Genomic DNA, 20,522 nt, shown 5'->3' on the forward strand with positions numbered 1-20,522 from the left:
GTATTCTTGGTGCTTGGGGGGGCACAGTGGGAGGGCTTCTAGCCCCACTGATGGACCTCCTGATGGCACCTGGGTTTTTTGGCCACTGTGTGACACAGAGAGTTGGACTGGATGGATCATTGGCCTGATCCAACATGGCTGTTCTTATGAAAAGGAATAGTGTCCAGATTCCAGGTGTGGGGAGCAAGCTGTTGGTGACCAGCTGTTGTGATGGTGGAAAGTGTAGTCAATGAGCAGACAACTTAAGAGAATCCCCTCTAGGAATTTTGGAGGCAAGAGAAGTTCAGCCAGGGTTTGCAGGAGACGTTCAGAGATGGTTTGCCGTTGCCTGCCTCTGCATTGGTCTCCCATCCAAGTCCTAACCAGGGCTGACCCTCCAGTTTGGTGTGGTGGTTAAGTGTGCAGACTCTTATCTGGGAGAACCGGGCTTGATTCCCCACTCCTCCACTTACAGCTGCTGGAATGGCCTTGGGTCAGCCATAGCTCTCTTATCTGGGAGAACCAGGTTTGATTCCCCACTCCTTCACTTGCAGCTGTTGGAATGGCCTTGGGTCAGCCATAGCTCTCTTATCTGGGAGAACCGGGTTTGATTCCCCACTCCTCCACTTACAGCTGCTGGAATGGCCTTGGGTCAGCCGTAGCTATCTCAGGAGTTGTCCTCGAAAGGACAGCTGCTGTGAGAACCCTATCAGCCCCACCCACCTCACAGAGTGTCTGTTGTGGGGGGAGAAGATATAGGAGATTGTAAGCCACTCTGAGTCTCTGATTCAGAAAGAAGGGTGCGGTATAAATCTGCTGTCGTCTTCTTCTTCTTCTTCTAGCTGATGAGATTGGGCTAGCCTGGGCCATCCTGTATGGTTTGCCGTTGCCTGCCTCTGTGTAGCAACCCTGGACTTTTCCTGGTGGTCTCCCATCCAGGTACTAACCGGGGCCAACCCTACTTAGCTTCTGAGATATGACCAGATTGGGCTAGCCCAGGCTATCCAGGTGATGGTATGGTGACATCTAGAGCAGTGTAGGAATTGGTATGTAAGGATATGTGGAGGCGAGACAGTTCCTCAGATATTGTGGGGCCTTGGCCTTTTGAGTAAAGCAAGCCTATTGTCGAAGAGCCAAAGAGCCCCATGGCGCAGAGTGGTAAAGCTGCAGTAGTGCAGTCCAAACTCTGCTCCCGACCTGAGTTCAATCCCAGCGGAAGCTGGGTTCAGGTAGCCGGCTTGAGGTTGACTCAGCCTTCCATCCTTCTGAGGTCGGTAAAATGAGGACCCACCTTGCTGGGGGGAAAGTGTAGTTGACTGGGGAAGGCAATGGCAAACCACCCCATAAAAAGTCTGCCATGAAAACGTTGTGAAAGCAACGTCACCCCAGAGTCAGAAACGACTGGTGCTTGCCCAGGGGACTACCTTTACCTTTACTATTGTCAAACAAATGAATTGGATCCAAACCATAATGGCAGTACAGTATTGGCAGTACAGCTGCAATTGTGGCAGAACCTTACTAAGAATGTAAAGATTTCTTATCCCATAGGTACCTATGATTTGTCTCTTTGGACAAGAAATGCTTCATTTTCGCTCTTCCACGGCTCAGAGACCACTTTAAAACAGCTTCCCTAGGCAAGACAAAGGCTGTAGGAACTCATTTCTATAGATGCTCTGGCTGAAAGAGTCATAGCTGATGAATGAGTAGCCATCTAGACCAAAGAGGCTGTCCTACAGCTCAGGGGATAGTCACAGAGGCTGTGCCTGTCTTGACATCTTCTGGAACCAGATTAAAATTTTCCAGCTGGTAGAGTGGGTGGGAAATGAGGGGAAGGAGAGAGCGAGAGAATACTTATTTTCTTGGTTCAGAGAGTCTGCGGAGATTCCGAGGAGGGCAAAAGACCCGTCTTTGCTCTTCCCTGCTGGAAAAGAAAAGAAAAGAAATCTTGGGGGTGGTTAAAAAAATGCTTGTCTTCAAGAGGTGACTAATTTCCTCACTGGGAGAAAGAGACTGCAATTAGGACATAGGTAAAATGTTCTTCAGATGTATCATAGAGAGAGATTTCATATTTAGGGGGAAATGAAGATGTTTCCTACTCATTTATCCTTTGCGCAGTAACTATTGGAGATTTTCTTGATCAACTCATGTCCGTTTCCTTGCTTAGTAGATCTGTTTCCAAATATAGCTGTATTCCGTTTTTCTCATTTCTATAGCAGTAATTTTGCTCCATGTAGAAGCCTGGCCTGACCTGGATGACCCAGGCTTAGCCTGATCTGATCAGATCTCGGAAGCTAAGCAGGGTTAGGGCTTGGAAGGGAGACTATCAAGGAAATCCAGGGTTGCTACACAGAGGCAGGCAATGACATATGAAGCTGCCTTACACTGAATCAGACCCTCAGTCCATCAAAGTCAGTCTTGTCTACTCAGACTGGCAGTGGCTCTCCAGGGTCTCAAGCTGAGGTTTTTCACGCCTTTTTGCCTGGACCTTTTTTAGTTGGAGATGCCGGGGATTGAACTTGGGACCTTCTGCTTGCCAAACAGATGCTCTACCACTGAGTCATCGTCCCTCCCAAAACCACCTCTTTTCATCTCTTGCTTTGAAAACCGTATGGGGGTCACCATAAGTTGGCTGTGGCTTGACAGCCCCAAAAGTCTGGACTGTGCAAATCTTTACTAAAGGAAAAGGTTAGGGAACCACATGCTTGTGGTAGTAATTTAGCTCTAGGCTTTGGCCATGACATTGGTTTCAGGGTCAGTTAGAGCCGGTGGCCTGGCAACGTGAGTTTCTTTGAAGAAGAGCTTTTGAAGAGTCAAGATGGAGTCGGTTTAGCTTCTAGAATGATTGAACTGGCATATCTATACAAACCCAGTGGGTCAAGCAAGCAGTGAAAAGGTTGTTTCTTGTTGGGGTGATGGGACACAGCTGGAGAGTAGCTTTGGTGGCGATGCCATCAAGTCGTTGCTGATTTATGACAGTCCCATGAGATTTCCAAGTCAAGAGTAATTCAGAGTTGTTTGCCATTGCCTGCCTCTAGTGACCCTGTTGTTTCCTTGGTGTAGTGGTTAAGTGCGTGGACGCTTATCTAGGAGAACCGGGTTTGATTCCCCACTCCTCCACTTGCAGCTGCTGGAATGGCCTTGGGTCAGCCAGAGCTCTTGAAAGGGCAGCTTCTGGGAAAGCTCTCTCTCAGCCCCACCCACCTCACAGCGTGTCTGTTGTGGGGGGAGAAGATATAAGAGATTGTAAGCCGCTCTGAGTCTTTGTTTCAGAGAGAAGGGCGGGGTATAAATCTGCAATTCTTCTTATTCTTAGTGATCTCACATCCATAGGGTGGCCAGGCTTCCCGCTGGAGGATGGGGATCCCCTGGTGCCAGGCCCCACCCCTCACCGCTAATCAGCTGGCTGGTGGAGGGATATATCTGGAACATAAGGGAGGCCCATGCTGTGTCACTGATGACATCACTTCCAGCATATACCAGAAGTGACATCAGCAGTGTTGCGGCAGTGCTCTGGTATTTGGGTCAAAACTCTGTGATAGAATTCATCTTTACCATTGAGTTTTCAACTTAATAACAGAGTGCTGGTCCAGTGTTGCAATGTGATGATGTCACTCTCCGGGGGTTTTTTTTGTAGCAGGAACTCCTTTGCATATTAGGCCCCACCCCACTGATGTAGTCAATCCTCCTGGAGCTTACAGTAGGCCCTGTACGAAGAGCCCTGTAGGACTGGCTACATCAGGGGGTGGTGTGCCCTAATATGCAAATGAGTTCCTGCTACAAAAAAAGCCCTGTCACTCTCAATATGCACCAGAAGTGACATCACAACATTGCTGGCTATGTAGCCTGGGTCTCCCTCCTGCTCCTGGTAGGTCCTTGTCCATCCCCCGCTCCTTGCCTGGAGGGACCTGACAATCCCACACATCCAAGTGCTAACCAGGGCTTAACCCTGCTTAGATCTGATGAGATTGGTCTTCCAGGTCAGGCCGGAGAGTAGCTTTGGGATATTTTGATTCATAGTAGAGCAAGACTTTGGCCTCCACATTCTGCCTTGTGTCCAGATAGGTTTGCACCCAATAAGCGTGGCTGTTGTTAAGGTCCATTGGAGCCAACAGCCCTTGGTGACCTTCCTCCTTGGATTGGGAGCTTTCACTCATTCTTGCTTTTTGAGCTCAGGGCAGTAGGAACGGTAACTATGCTCCCTCCCCACGCACCCCTGTTACAGGAAGTTGCCGATCATCTGGATGGTGGATCTAGAGCAACCTGGAATAACACCCTTAGCCTATTTCAGATTATCTACTTTGAGCAAGTAGATAACTTAAATACAGCATTGTGAACTGTTTCCAGTTTGGAAATAATGAAGCAAGTCTGGTTGATGATTCCTTTAGAGTCTATACCATAATTTTTCATTTTTATTTATTTATGTAGAAAATATATATGCTCCCTCTTGGAGTGGGGGAGGTATTTGTGAATATCCTGCATTGTGCAGGGAGTTGGACTAGATGATCCTGGAGGTCCCTTCCAATTCTGTGATTCTGTGATGAAGAGAGCAGGGACATCCAGGACAGCTGTGAAGTTGGTGTCTTCCGAGCCCCAACATTGTGGGCTTCTGCTTCTATTGCCTATAGATGCAGAGCGCATAGTTCTCTTTCTTTACAACTCTCTAAACCACTTGCTGAAACAAAAGACCCTTGACCGCTGTTAGAAGTACACACGTGCTTCACAGTTCCCCAGAATAAAGGCCAAACGTCTATCACTCACACACCTTCCTCCATTCAGCTATAAAGTGCGGGATGGGATCTAAGTTTTACATCAAAAGGTGCTCATAAATGAGCCAAGCCTCATCCTCATCCCCACTCTTCATTGCTTTAGACACCTTCTCCTGCCCAGGGTCTCTTCCAGTATTTGAAGGGGTGGGGGAGGTTGGAAAATAGACTTCAAGGAAGAGTGGGTAGATTTGGTTCCCTCAGGTGTGATTTCACTGTCCAGTCTTATTCAAGCTTCATACCATTTATCTTGGATTAAGGAAGAAGAAACCTCAATGAAGAGTCTTTTTCCTCATCTTCTTTCCAGCTTTTGAGGTTGCAAGTCCAATTCAGTTTGTTTCTCTAGCATACGATTGTGTGTTTGTGAGTGTGAATTAGCCTGGAAGGTAGCGACAGCTAGCGAGAACATGTCGAATGAATCAGTGCAGAGAATTATTGTGGATTTATTGGTGGGAGAAGATGAGTTTGTGCAGGCACTTTGTGGCTTGGCACCGTTTTGTGAGATGACCTTGGAATACTCTGGATATCGGCAGTTATCGTTTCTTGGATATGCCTCGCTTTAAAGTCAGTGTGACCCAGCCGGCACTCTTGCATAGGTTTAAGATCTCTGCCTATGAACGTTCTTTATTCTAAGTTGTTTTTTATGCCACAGACCTGCCTTGTTCAGAGTTCCTTACGGTCCTGCCTGGGTCAGCACTTTGAGTTTGCAAAAGAAAACTCTGCAGTTTGCAAAAGAAAACCCTGCAGATGTGCTTTTTCATAAAAAGCTTTTTCTAAATAAACATTTTCCAAGAACTCAGAAACAAAAACAGCAGACACAAATGTCACATTCATTGTGTGGTGACTGTTCAGGCTTTTGTTTGAATTGGCAAGAGGGTTGGATAAATAGCCGTTAGATTTCAAGCCTTCCCAAATTATTAATCAAGGCCATCTTGTTTGTTTGCCCTTTGATTGTGAAGCAGAACGGTAATTGCTGAGGGGTGGTGGTGGAACTGTTAATCTCCTCTATTCTTCTGGAACAATAAGGAAAGACCTGAGCCACAGGCTTTTCGAACTCCACTTCTGCTAGCTCAGTAGCCGTGATTTATTTTAATAAAGGTATTTTTGGATTGAAGACATAGTTTGCTATAAACATATCAATCTGTTTGAGTAATGGTTAACAGTGACTTAACTGGAATATATCGCACAGATACAGAGCAAAACAGTATGTGATGAAGGGGTCTTTTTATTCCTCAGGAGCATGATTTACACTCAGCGTTTATTTTTCTCCTGAAATTTGAGACAGATGGGAGAGGGTGAAATATGCCGAGCATATTTTGTGGTTGGATCAACCTCTGATGCTTAGGGTTGGGCGGGGGGAGGGGGAGAGGAATGTTAAATGGAAGGGGGATTTTTGCACATAAACACTGCGATGGACTAAATTTATTGTCCTTTTCCAGGCATCTAACCAGCATATTTATCAGCCTGTGGGTAAACCAGGTAAGCCGTAAACTGATAGATTGACTTGAATGTCTCTCCCCCTTTTCTTTCTCTCTCTCTTTTTGGTGTGTGTGTGGAGGGGTGAAAATACCTTAGAGGCCATGTTTTTCCAACAGCAACTTAGGAGGAGGAGTCTCACTTGTTCAAGGGATCCTCAACTCACCAGCAAGGGAGCAAGGAGGCTGATGGGGCCTCACTTCTTGCCTCGCTTGCATTCTCCAGGGCATATCAGTGCTCTCAGGAGAGGCCATGGCTCAGTGGTAGAGCCTCTGCTTTGCATGCAGAAGCTCCCAGGTTCAATCCCTGGCATCTCCAGTTTAGGGGACAAGGTGGTGGGTGATGGGAAAGACCTTGGAGTGAGTAGACAGTATTGACCTTGGTGGACCAAGGATCTGATGCTTGTCAAAAGCCAGGAGAACAGTTTGAGAAGGTATCCATGGTCCCTTCTGTCCTTTTTGACTTTGCTTACCTCAGCAATAACAGGTCATGACCCTGACGGGGGTGCCACCTGAGGCTGCCACCTCTCTGGAATTAGGGTCCCTTGGGAAGGCCCAGAGTCCCCTCCCAAGCCCTTCAAATGCCTTGCTTTGGCCAAGACAATAGCGCAGGGGTCCTCAACCTTTTTAAATAGGGGGCCAGTTCACTGTCCCTCAGACTGTTGGAGGGCCGGACTGCCGTTACTGTACAAGGCCGCGGGCCGTCAGTTCTCCGTCTTCTGCATCTCTCTCCCTTCCCCACACCACACACCCCGGCCTGGGAACTCACCTCACCTCGGTATCACCTCACACTCTGTCTCCGCCGCCTCAGCCCAGTGCCGGAAGTGTGCGTTGCTAATGCGAGTTTAGGTCGAACGTCACTTCCGGTCTGATTTTGCCATAACCCGGCGGGCCAGATAAACGTCCTCAGCGGGCCGCATCTGGCCCGCGGGCCGTAGGTTGAGGACCCCTGCAATAGCGTGTAGACCAGACAGAGTAACAAAGAACAACAGGAAAATCAATTAAGGCCAAGTGAACAGATAAGGTGCTTTAAAACTATATAGTAATGTGGGTGAAAGAAAATAACCATAAAGTCCCTAACGCAACTAGACGTAACCACTCCTAGTTGGTTAGGCCACTAGGCCTCAGCCTGCTCACTCTCTCCCTCAGAGTGAGTCTTTCTCCTAAACAGCGGCCATCCTGCCTGCTTGGCCTCTCAGGAGGAAAGAACAGCGTTTGTCTCCTGAGAGAGCTTTTAAGCTATTCTCCTCAGAGCCTACTTGGACGCCGATTGGCTAAAACCAGCACCAAGCATTCTGGGGATTGTAGGCTGTCTCTCTCTATTGTGGCACAGGCTCCCTAGGCCCACTAGGCCTTTGTCTCACAGCACAGCACAGGTCATGACAACTTACCTCACCAATACAGCTATTACTTTACAGCACCAACAGTCTTACTAAATTAATATAATGGAAATCAGAAACATGCCATCTTGGGCTTTTAATGAATGGATTAATGATCGCTGATGTATGAAAATGTTTTATTATATATTTTATTTTTAATACCCTATGTTTGTTAATTGTTAATGTTTTTAAACTGTTGTTAGCCGCCCTGAGCCTGTCAGGGGAGGGCGGGATATAAATCTGATAAAATAAAGACAGACAGACAGACAGGTTTACTGTGGCTGCCAGCAGGCCTGCAGGGGGGGAAAAGCCCTGTTCCTTTGACAGAAGGTTAGCGAGATGTTATTTCCCAAGTGATGTTATTTACCTCCATGTCGTGAAAAGGTTCACCAGCCCATTTTCACACATTTAGGAGGGGGCCTGGCTCAGTAGAAGAGCCTCTGCTTGGCGTGGAGAAGGTCCCAACCAGTCTGCAGTAATTCCAGTTGAAAGGACCAGGCAGTGGGAAAGACCTCAGCCTGAGAGACTGCAGAACTGCTGCTGACCTGAGTGGACAATAATGACCGTGAGCTGAGGGGATCGGATTCAATACAAAACAGCTTCTTGTGTTCAGGCCAGTTGGCAGTTGTAGTGGGCGCAGTAGTGACCCACGATGAGGAGTGCCAAGTGGATCTAGAACAACCTAGAATAATTTGATTACACCTCAGGAATGGCTATTTCGAGTCAACTACTTTGAGCAGTAGATTATGGCATTGTGAATACAAAGCAAGTTTAGTTGATGCTTCTGTTTAGGTTCCTAACATTTAATTTAATTTATTTATTTATGGCTCGATTTGTAGGGAAGGGGGTTTCTAATGAAGATTGAACCTGACACTGTTTTTGGTTCATTCTAAATCCACATTTCTGTGATGAAATGAAACTAGCAATGGCAGTTCCCGCCCTGCTTTCTTGTTACATACTTTTTTTTTTTGCTTTGCCAGATCACTCTGCCCCACCAAAGAAACCGCCTCGCCCAGGGGCTCCCAGCAATCTGGGTAGCCTTGCCAGCCTCAACAGCCCAGTGGACAGCTACAATGAGGGGGTCAAGGTACATTCTTATCGCTGTCCGAAACGCCAGTTATGTGCCGTGCAATCAATCTGTTGTTAAGTCGTTGATGTTATTGTCGCTAATGCAGAAATGGGACCAGAGCCTAGTGAAACGCAACTTGGCCAGTTTATTCAGGACAGAAATATTTCTGTATCTCATGGTACTCGAGGAAAGGAAATAATCACCTTGTGTCAGAGCCAGTCATCTTCCCCCCACCCCCGGATTCAGATTCTCTGTAGAGGTGGCCATGCAATTTGACAACAGGATAAGGATCAAACAGTGCAGTCTTTAAGATGAGGTCACGTTTTTGACACAGAGGAAGAGCTCACGTGTCAGTATTGTGCTGGAACGTAATGATGCCTTTTTAAGATACTAGCCACTTTTTAATCGTACCATGCCAAGGGATGCATTCAGACCTGATACATTTATGGACCACAGTGCTGCGCAGCAGAGCAGCCATTTCCATCCTCAAAGATTTGGTTGTCCGTGGAGAAGCCAAAGTGCCATTTTCTTGTGTAGTTAAGAGAGTTTGGAGCCCTAACCAGTCTCCAGTAGGTCTCTAAGTTGGATTCGTTTTATTCATCAAGAATCCAGATTTCAGCTTTCCAGACTTTGTCCAATACCTTTAGGAGTTGGTTTGTGTTTCTTGGAAATTGCCCAGAAACTTAGGCCCAAATTGCACGTGGATTTGTTAATAGGATGTAAAAACTGAACCTGTTCTCCGCAGGAGTCACTTTCAGTGGAAGTGTCCACTGGCAGATAAATGGCAAAATGGGTGACGATTCCATTTCTTCATGGCCTGTTTTGAGTATTCCTTCTTTCCCCGCCCCCGTGCAGGACAACTTTGACACTTTTCCCAGAGGGCAGGTCTGTCAGCGGCTACAAGCCATAGTGACTAAAGGTAGTTAGTGCTAGGATGCAACATCAGGAGAAGGCCTTGGCCTCTGTGCCGTATTGTTGTTGGCCCTCTGGAGGAACTGCTTTGCCACTGACAGGGTGCTGGACTAGATGGACATCTAGTGTGATCCAGCAGGACTCTTCTTAAGTTCATATGATATGCCGTTTTTATGGCACTGCTAAGCCACTCCTGGTGCCCTAAGCATTGGCTCTGGCTCTTTGATTGTGTTTGGGCTTTTAGCCTACCTCGACCCAGCTGCTGATGCGGAAATACAGTTCCTCTCAGTCCGCAGGTTGGCTTAAACCTGGCTTCTTACCACGAGCACAGATTTTAAAATATCTTAACAATGGTTCTGAAAAATGCCTGGGATCTGGCTTGGGTGAACCTCCAGCAGAAAAGAGTACTGTCTTTTTATACTGCCTTGCAGCTACAGGAAAAAAAAAGTGCCCTTGTTCTAGAAACTCACACAACAAATTAGTGTGGAATGCTCGATTGCCTAGTTTGGTTGTGTTAAGTGTGCGTCATGTATGTATGTAAATGAGTCATGCTTCTTCCCTTTTTCTTGCAAAACAGCGACAAGTCTGTGTCTGTGCAGCTAGTCCAGAGAGTTTATTCAAGTTCCAACAATTTGTTAAAGTAAAAAAAACAAATAAATAAAAAGCGGGGAGTTGGGAGGGATAGAACACAGGTATTGACTAAAACAAAACTACAGTGTAAAAAGTAAATTTTCTTTTTAAAAAAATCAAAATTGATTGCATGAAATCATGGAGGATAGGTCTATGGGGCAGTTATCCAGAACCAGGGCTTTTTTTTGTAGCAGAAACTCCTTTGCATATTTAGGCCACACACCCCTGATGTAGCCAATCCTCCTGGAGCTTACAGTAGGCCCTGTAAGAAGAGCCCTGTAAGCTCTTGGAGGATTGGCTACACCATCAGGGGGTGTGGCCTAATATGCAAAGAAGTTCCTGCTACAAAAAAAGCTCTGCCCGGAACTCTAGTGTTCACCTTCTGTGTCTAGTGTTTCTGTGCTCCCTGGATGCCTGGGCCCAACACTTGACTGCTGCTACCGTGGCCCACTTGCTAGGTTCCCAGGGGCATCTGGCCAGCCCCTAGCTTAGCCAGCAGCGCATTCCAGCGAGAAACGCTCTTCTAATTCAAGGGCAGCTAGAACAAGTTTTCCAATTTTAGTTTCTCAGGAAAACTAGACCAGCCTGTCCTTTCTCAAGAGTCCTGTTCCCATTTAGCGATCACAGCGGAGATTCTCGGGTTAAGTGAAATCTATTTTAGAACTTGGGAAAAGAATGGGGCAGGGCAGTCTAGAGTGAAGGCTTGGTGTATTCCCACCAGTAGAATTCAAAACCGAGAGGCCTGGCAGGAAAGATACAGTGCCCTTCTCTCTCAAAACGGGATGAGATTGTCTCCTGGGGTTAGAGGCCCGTTGAAATGGCACAAGTGACTATGGAAAGATTGTTTTGTTATAAACTGTGCCGAAGTCTTTCAAGTTGGTAGCCCTCTTTTTTTTTTTAGTTAAAGGATGATATGCTAATCTTGAGGTTTTCGGTTAAAATTGCTGTGAAAACATTAAAAAGCAAGGAAGGGGAGGAGGCCCTTATATACCCCCCAATATCCCCTTATCTTGGTTTGAAAGATTTTTATTTTTTCAAATGAAAAAAGGGAAAGGAAAAGTGGGTATAGGAAAGTAATAAAACATCTGTTCAGAAAAATAGAATACATTCTGCATACCGCTGTATCCTCAGATACAAGAAAAATCCATCATATTATTATTATACATTTAGCCTCTAATCACATTTGTCATATGAAATTATATTGTAAATTCCCCTTTAGATTATAAATTTAATTTATGTTTAGTTTATATTCCAATCAAATACTTTGAAGACTATTTACCACCACCATTCATCAGGTAAAGCAGTTTAAGTATCTAACCATACGTATAACTTCTCCCAGTATTTTCTTGCTTCCTCTTTGGATTTCCCAGCAAGTATTAAAGATAAATAGTCTTATCTCTGCTGCTTCCAGTACTTTCCCAATCAACTCCTGCTTCGTAGGTAACTCTTGAAGCTTCCATTTCTGAGCAAACAAAATCCTAGCTGCAGTATTAATTTTTTAAAAAAGAGTAAAGGTAGTCCCCTGTGCAAGCACCAGTCGTTTCCGACTCTGGGGTGACGTTGCTTTCACAACGTTTTCACGGCAGACTTTTTATGGGGTGGTTTGCCATTGCCTTCCCCAGTCATCTACACTTTCCCCCCAGCAAGCTGGGGACTCTTTTGACCGACCTTGGAAGGATGGAAGGCTGAGTCAACCTCGAGCTGGCTACCTGAACCCAGGTCATGAGCAGAGAGTTCAGACTGCAATACTGTCATTTCTTTTGTATAGTCATTAGGGTACATTTTCAGCAAAAACAGTTCTGGTTTAAATTGGATCTGCATCTTCAAAATCTTTTTTTTAATAGTTCATGGACCATCTTCCAATACTCTTTTGCCTTCTCACAAGTCCACCACATATGGTAAAACGACCCCACCTGCATTGTACATTTCCAACACTTGTTAGACATATTAGAATACATTTTAGAACGCTTTTGAGAAGTTACATACCATCTATAGAACATTTTATACAAATTTTCCTTAAAAGACATTGATTTGGTTAGTTTAATGTTTGAATTCCATAAAGTCTCCCCTTCATCTGGGATCCCTTATCTTGGGATGAGGAACAGATGGCTAGGATGGTTCCATCCCACCCCTCTTCAATTGCTATATTCTCAACTGTGAAGAAGAAGATGATGATATTGGATTTATATCCCGCCCTCCACTCCAAAGAGTCTCAGAGCGGCTCACAATCTCTTTTATCTCCCTCCCCACAACAGACACCCTGTGAGGTAGATGAAGATATTGGATTTATATCCCGCCCTCCATTCCACTCCGAAGAGTCTCAGAGCGGCTCACAATCTCCTTTACCTCCCTCCCCCACAACAGACACCCTGTGAGGTGGGTGGGGCTGGAGAGGGCTCTCACAGCAGCTGCCCTTTCAAGGACAACCTCTGCCAGAGCTATGGCTGACCCAAGGCCATTCCAGCAGGTGCAAGTGGAGGAGTGGGGAATCAAACCCGGTTCTCCCAGATAAGAGTCCGCACTCTTAACCACTACACCAAACTGGCTCTCACACGAAACTGTGAGGGGTGGGGGGCATTAACAGCAGCTTTTGCTGAGGAGAGGCCGGATTGTGTGTGTGTGTTGTCTTCTCGTGGTCTTCCATCCTGCAGTGGATTTTCCTGGCTCTCTCTCGGGAAAGCACCAAACCTTGTGTTTGAATAGAACGTGGCTTTGTCGGAACTCGCCAAGCTAAACAGAAGCTTTTGCCAAAGACTTTTAGGCCTTACAAAAGCAATCCGTTGTGGGCTGAACCAAGATAATATCCCCATGTTTGCAAGCACCAGCAGAAATGCCACGCTTCTGAATGCTGGGACAATCTGGAACTGGATGCAGTTTTTTGGGCTCAGTTTGCTGCAGGGGTGGGGGCTGTAGAGTCAGCACAGATGACTTTGTGGTAGAGCGGGGTCGGTATTGGCTTAAGAGACAGCAGCAGAGCATTAAAAAAGGGTTTGCATCTCCAGCCAGCCAGAGGAATTTTCCTGCCAAGGCTCTTAAATTTCAGCATAGGAACCAAGCGAGTTGTTGGTGTTCAGCTCCCAAAACCATCCCTCAGCTGCACTCTGCCAAGGGCTTGACCAGAAAATCTTTACAAACAGGAGCCGGGCAATTAGATGACTAAAGGATTCCTTGTGCTGAATTCCCCCTCTCTCGTAAACGAGAGTCTTTGGTTTCCCTCTGCCTAGTCTTCTTGTGCTGCCAGTTGGGTGTGTGGGGCACGCACAAGAAGGGCTCACGCTCTTCATGACTTTGCTTCTTGCCAGACGGGTTTGGCCCTGTGGCTGTTTGCATGCTCTCTTGTCCCGGGGTGCATGGCAGAGCAATAACCCTTTCCCTCTAGGTTCCCCCCTCCCCCCCCAAGGTACAGCCCCTCTGTGTCTGTGACGTGCGGGAGGGCAGCCACTAACCCCACTGAGCAGAAATGGGGACAGACGCACTGTGGAGTGGTTAACAGGTCTCTGTGGCTGCCTTCATTAATGCGTGTTTTTCTTTTTCTTTTTCCCCTCCTGGTAAATTTCTTTAACCTTCCTTCAAACTCTGCTCGACCTAGCCGTGGCGGGTAAGCACTCTGCGCGTGTGTGGGTGTGTGAGCGGATGGCCAGGCTGTGCGTTGGTGGCTTTCACTTTTTCACGAATGTCTTTGCATGCACGCTCGTGTTGCTGCAGCAGTTCCTCAGGCCTACTCGTGCAGAATTCCCGCTTATTCGATCCCTCCTCATGTGGGAAGGGGCAGTTGTGGTATTCCAGGGTGGTCCTGGCTAGGGTGGGGACGTTTAAAACAGCTGTGGATGTTATCACAGAGCCACTCGAAGAGGACTTTGGATCTGAAGCTGCTCTTACACTTCCAAAGTATGCTAAGGAGATCCACCTCACTGCGCTTTTGTGAGGCTACAACAGCGGAGAGCAGAACAATGTAAGACGCTTTGGGTCCCCGTAGGGAAGAAAAGTCAGAGTATAAGTGAAGTAAACAAATAAATGAGAGAGATGTGTGCCTATTGTCTGTGCCATGTCTTCAGCCCAGATCCAAACATACCAAGACTACCTTTGTCATCAGGCTCTTAGGCAGACAGAGGGTTTTCCTCTCTGCATTACCTGTAGGCAGTGTTCCCTCTGTGCTGAGTTAGTGTGAGCTAGCTCACAGTTTTTTGGCCTCACACGTTTTTGTCTTAGCACAGGAAAAATGGCCCCAGAGCAGTAAAATTTATGCAGTAAAAGGTAAAGGTAGTCCCCTGTGCAAGCACCAGTTGTTTCCGACTCTGGGGTGACGTTGCTTTCACAACGTTTTCATGGCAGACTTTTTACAGGGTGGTTTCCCATTGCCTTCCCCAGTCGCCTACACTTTCTCCCCCAGCAAGCTGGGGACTCATTTTACCGACCTCAGAAGGATGGAAGGCTGAGTCAACCTCGAGCTGCCTACCTGAACCCAGCTTCTGCCGGGATCAAACTCAGGTTGTGAGCAGGGCTTGGACTGCAGTACTGCAGCTTTACCACTCTGCGCCACGGGGCTCTCAGTATCACCTTAAAGACTAACAGAATTTGAGGCAGGGCATGAGCTTTTGTAAGTCACGGCTCGCTTCTGAAGACATCTAAAGTGAGCAGTGACTCACGAAAGCTCCTCTCCTGCCCCAAATTCTGTTAGTCTTTCAAGTGCTCCTGAACCCTGGCTCTGTTCTGCTGCTGCAGACAGACCAGCACAGCTCCCCATCTTGATCGTTCCTTTGGATATCTGCTGTTTGCTGGTTGTGTATTGTGCAGAGGGAAACTGGGTTTTCTGCAAATGATGTTGTCCTCACAAAAAGAGGGCATGCTTTGAGCAGTGGAGAAAGGGAGACAGTGAGAAAAAAAGGGTGATATAAAAAAAAAAGTACTTGAAGTGTAGTGAAAGTGAGAGAGCAGTCTCTAAGCCCTTTGCTCTGGAGTGTTCCTCATTGAATTTAGGTGGTTTGGAGATCACAGTCTCTATATTCAAGGTTCTGCAGAAACCTGGGTTGAGTCCATTGTCTCCTTATTTGGGTGGGTGCCCCACCTGAATGCAAACCACGTCTGTGTTTAGTGCAATAGAGGACAAGACAGAACAGAACAAAAGTAGGCGAGCGCCATCTGCTGGAGGAATAAACCATCTCTTTCCTTTCAGATCCAGCCGCAAGAGATCAGTCCTCCCCCAACGGCCAACTTGGACCGGTCAAACGACAAGGTGTATGAGAACGTCACTGGCCTGGTGAAAGCGGTCATCGAGATGTCTAGCAAGATCCAGCCAGCTCCACCGGAGGAGTATGTCCCCATGGTGAAGGTAAGAAGGCACAATGTTTGAGAGCCAGGGCAGTAGAGCAGTTAGACTAGGACAGGGGTGGCCAAACTTCCTTAACTTAAGAGCCACACAGAATAAACATGTGTTTGAGAGACACAAGACATAAATGTCAGATGTTTGAGAGCTGTATGGAAGGAAGGAAGGAAGGAAGGAAGGAAGGAAGGAAGGAAGGAAGGAAGGAAGGAAGGAAGGAAGGAAGGAAGGAAGGAAGGAAGGAAAAGATGGAAAGAAAGCAGCTTTAACTTTAAATGCATTATCCAAACCTCCAATTGGCTTGGCTTGAAGAAGTGATTTAAAGAGAGAAATGCCTTCTCCAAGCTGGCCAATGGGGCAGTGAGGGCTGCAAGAGCCACACAATATGTGTGAAAGAGCCACATGTGGCTCCCAAGCTGCAGTTTGGCCACCCCCGGACTAGGATCTGAGAGACCCAGGTTCAAATCCCCACTCATGCCATGGAAACTCGCTGGGCCAGCCATGCCCTCTCAGATTAGCCTACCTCACAGGGAAGTTATGAAGATAAGATGGAGGAGAGGAGAACCATGTTAAAGTGCTTTGGAGTCCCCACTGAAGAGAAATGCATGGTATAAATAAAGTAAAATAAATTTCCCACAGCCTGCCCTTAGAAAGCCTATTCTGAGAAGCTCTGCAGCCCTTGAGGAGAAGAGGAGAGGGCTGATACACAGGTTTCAGACGTTTGTTTGGACAGGGTGAGAATATTATACCGGGAGAGAATATTGCTCCCTCTAGCTCAGTGTTTGGTCACATCAAGAGAAGACAAGACTCACTGGAAAAGAGAAGGATTCTAGGAAAAGTGGAAGGCAGTAGGAAAAGAGGAAGACCCAACATGCAATGGATGGACTGTTACTTAAAGGAAATCTTGGCCCTCAGTTGAAGCCTGTAAATTCATAGGGTCGCCATGAGTGAGAAGAAGGGGTTTTTTTGTAGCAGGAACTCCTTTGCATATTAGGCCACAGACACACCCCTGATGTAGCCACGCCTCCAGTAGCATACAGTAGGCCCTGTAAGAAAAGCCCTGTAATCTCTAGAAGAATTGGCTACATCAGAGGTGTGTGGCCTAATATGCAAAGGAGTTCCTGCTACAAAAACAGCCCAAATGAGAAGAGACTGGATGATGCCAATTGACACACACAGCTCAATGTTGTTGTCCATATTTCACCTGTGGGGCTGAGGCTAAGACAGAATGGCCTGGGTGGAATGAGAGTGTTTGCTAATAGTTGTTTACCAAATGCCCATCTTAAAATGGGGGTGGGGGGAGAGAGCTTTGAGTCTTTTCCAAAAGGAAGCTGGCATAGCCTCTGTGTGCACCTCCTTGTTTGGGGCATTCCATGCAGCTGGGGGTGTTACTGAGAACGAGCAGGCCTGACTAGCTGCTGGCCATACAGCTCAGAAGAGGGCTTAATCCAGAGGTGACTCTGGAAGGACGTGAGGCAACGCACAGGCACATGAATAGAGAGATGGTCCTTTAAGTATGCTGGCCCCATATTGTGTGGGGCTCCAAAGATCACTAGGAGCCCCATGGCACAGAGTGGTAAAGCTGCAGTACTGCAGTCTGAACTCTGCTCATGACCTGAGTTTGATCCCAGCAGAAGCTGGTTTCAGGTAGCTGGCTTATTTATTTATTTATTTATTTGAGGTTGAATCAGGTTTCCATCCTTGCGAGGTCAGTCAAATGAGTACCCAGCTTGCTGTGGGGAAGGTGTAGATGACTGGGGAAGGCAATGGCAAACCACCCTGTAAAAAGTCTGCCGTGAAAACGTTGTGAAAGCAACATCACCCCAGAGTCGAAAATGACTGGTGCTTGCACAGGGGACTCCCTTTACCTTTACAAAAGATCACACCCAACACCTTGATTTGGACTAGGAAGCATTAATAGCCACTGAGATTGGAGAAACAAGCCCCTAACTGCATGCTTTAACCAATAGGCATGTAGCCTGTTTTTAGTAGTCTTCAAGGATCATCCCACAAGTATGGCATTGTGGTAGTCTAGCATTGAGAATACAGCAGCATGGATCAGTGCATTCATTATCCACAGAGCTCAGGAAGATGGATCAGTTGTCTCATTAAATGCAGCTGACAGATTTCACTCACTGCTGCTGCATCTACCTGATCTTCTAACGCTAATGCAGCTCTACTCCTCCAAAACGAGCCTGGGAATCCCTGTCAGAGCAGCCACTTCAGTGACTCCCATGAATCTTGCTGGTCTCTAGTAGTGACTGAAGTCCCAGAGGCACCCTGCTCCAAAGCTCAGGGGTATCTTTATTTAGAGGTCCCCCATACGTTAAACAGCATGGGTAGAACACCCTCAGATACACCCTCAGAACACCCAGGCTGCCAGTTAATTTGTCTGAGATGTAGCCTAAATCTACTTAGACCTGGGTTCCTAAACACTGAGACCATTTCTCCAGCTGATCCAAAGAATGAAGTTCTCTGTTTGAGGGCCATTGAACCAGGACTGGTCTTCACATCCAACAGAAGGGGGAATTTCGGAGTCACATACAAAAATGAAGCAGGAGGATCACCGTAGCCAGTGCTCCTGTCTGTCTTGTGTTTGTGTGTGTTTCAAACCCTCCCTACAAGTGAAACTTGTGAAAGTCTGAAAAGTGAAAACCTGAACTCTCCCTAGAAGTTAACATGACTGTAAACGGATGTTATTGTAAGAACATAAGAGAAGCCATGTTAGATCAGGCCAATGGCCCATCCAGTCCAACACTCTGCATCACATAAGAACATAAGAGAAGCCATGTTGGGTCAGGCCAATGGCCCATCCAGTCCAACACTCTGTGTCACATAAGAACATAAGAGAAGCTATGTTGGATCAGGCCAATGGCCCATCCAGTCTAACACTCTGTGTCACATAAGAACATAAGAGAAGCCATGTTGGATCAGGCCAATGGCCTATCCAGTCCAACACTCTGTGTCACATAAGAACATAAGAGAAGCTATGTTGGATCAGGCCAATGGCCCATCCAGTCCAACACTCTGCATCACATAAGAACATAAGAGAAGCCATGTTGGGTCAGGCCAATGGCCCATCCAGTCCAACACTCTGTGTCACATAAGAACATAAGAGAAGCTATGTTGGATCAGGCCAATGTCCCATCCAGTCTAACACTCTGTGTCACATAAGAACATAATAATAATAATAAATTTTATTTCTATCCCGCCCTCCCCGCCTAGGCGGCTCAGGGCGGCTAACAACATAAGAGAAGCCATGTTGAATCAGGCCAATGGCCTATCCAGTCCAACACTCTGTGTCACGTAAGATCATAAGAGAAGCCCTGTTGGATCAGGCCAATGGCCCCTCCAGTCCAACAATCTGTGTCACATAAGAACATAAGAGAAGCCATGTTGAATCAGGCCAATGGCCTATCCAGTCCAACACTCTGTGTCACGTAAGATTATAAGAGAAGCCCTGTTGGATCAGGCCAATGGCCCCTCCAGTCCAACACTCTGTGTCACATAAGAACATAAAAGAAGCCATGTTGGATCAGGCCAATGGCCCATCCAGTCCAACACTCTGTGTCACACAGTGGTCAATATATGTGTGTGTGCGCGTATATATACACACACACACACTTTGGCTAATAGCCACTGATGGACCTCTCCATATTTTTATCCAATCCCCTCTTAAAGCTGGTTATGCTTGTAGCCGCAACCACCTCCTGTGGCAGTGAATTCCACATGTTAATCACTCTTTGGGTGAAGAAGTACTTCCTTCTATCTGTTTTAACCTGACGGCTCAGCAATTTCATTGAATGCCGACGAGTACATGTATTGTGAAAAAGGGAAAAAAGTACTTCTTTCTCTACTTTCTCCATCCCATGCATAATCTTGTAAACCTCTATCATGTCACCCCGCAGTCGACGTTTCTCCAAGCTAAAGAGCCCCAAGCGTTTTAGCCTTTCTTCATAGGGAAAGTGTTCCAAACCTTTAATCATTCTAGTTGACCTTTTTCCAATGCTATAATATCTTTTTTGAGGTGCGGTGACCAGAATTGTACACAGTATTCCAAATGAGACCGCACCATCGATTTATACAGGGGCATTATGATACTGGCTGATTTGTTTTCAGTTCCCTTCCTAATAATTCCCAGCATGGCGTTGGCCTTTTTTATTGCAGTCGCACACTGTCTTGACATTTTCAGTGAGTTATCTACCACGACCCAGGAACTCTCTCTTGGTCAATGTCTGCCAGTTCACAGCCCATCAACCTGGTCTTAAGTCTCCTGCCTAGCAGCCTAAATTTTTCCTCCAGGACCTCATGACTGCATTTCCCCACATCGTTGGTGCCAACATGCACCACGACCACTGGCTCCTCCCCAGCACTGTCTATCAGCTTATCTACAACACGTGTAATGTCTGCTACCTTTGCACCAGGCAGGCAAGTCACCATACGGTCAGTATGTGGTTTTGCCACCCAGCTGTCTACTTGCCTAAGGATCGAATCACCAACTACCAAGACCCCCTTTCTCTCCCTGCCCAGGGATGGTTCCTTGTTGCGAAAGGATACTCTCTCACCAACTGAAGTAGAGGTCCGTTCTGAGGGCGCATTCCCTTTATCCTCAGCACGGTGCCCTGTTCCCTCTCAACCCTCGTGCTCCCTGGAAGCAACGGGGCTGCCACGTTCAGAGTGGGGCTCATCTAATACGTCCTCGAGTCTTCTCCGAGTGCCTAACTGACTGTCTCTGCTTCTCCAGGTCAGTCACCTCAGCCTCAAGGGTATGAACTCGTTCCCTGAGTACCAGAAGCTCCTTTCATCGAGCACACACCCAAGACTTCTGTCCTGTGGGCAGATAGTCATACATGTGACACTCAGTGCAAAACATTGGAAAGCCCCCCACCCCCCTGCTGGCATTCTACCTTCATGATAGCTTTTTTAAAATATACAGTCCCCTTTCAAATCCTGTTTGTTTATGTGGCTCTCCTTCTGGAGGGTCTTCTTATGTTA

General features: G+C 46.8%; 1 protein-coding gene and 1 non-coding gene across 8 annotated transcripts in view; both read left to right on the forward strand.

The window, feature by feature from the left end:
• PTK2 (protein tyrosine kinase 2) overlaps positions 1 to 20,522 on the forward strand; it is a 287,679-nt gene that overhangs the window by 262,517 nt on the left and 4,640 nt on the right. For all 7 annotated transcript variants that reach the window (XM_060243192.1, XM_060243190.1, XM_060243189.1 and 4 more), the window contains 3 exons: positions 6,182 to 6,221; positions 8,577 to 8,683; positions 15,381 to 15,536. In XM_060243192.1, the coding sequence (XP_060099175.1) occupies positions 6,182 to 6,221; positions 8,577 to 8,683; positions 15,381 to 15,536 (303 nt within the window). The remainder of the gene's footprint in view (positions 1 to 6,181; positions 6,222 to 8,576; positions 8,684 to 15,380; positions 15,537 to 20,522) is intronic.
• On the forward strand, positions 6,462 to 6,536 carry TRNAA-UGC (transfer RNA alanine (anticodon UGC)). Its single transcript has one exon. It is a non-coding gene; the product is annotated as a tRNA-Ala (tRNA).

Source organism: Heteronotia binoei, chromosome 7, assembly GCF_032191835.1.
Source record: "Heteronotia binoei isolate CCM8104 ecotype False Entrance Well chromosome 7, APGP_CSIRO_Hbin_v1, whole genome shotgun sequence".
Taxonomy (NCBI): Eukaryota; Metazoa; Chordata; class Lepidosauria; order Squamata; family Gekkonidae; genus Heteronotia; species Heteronotia binoei.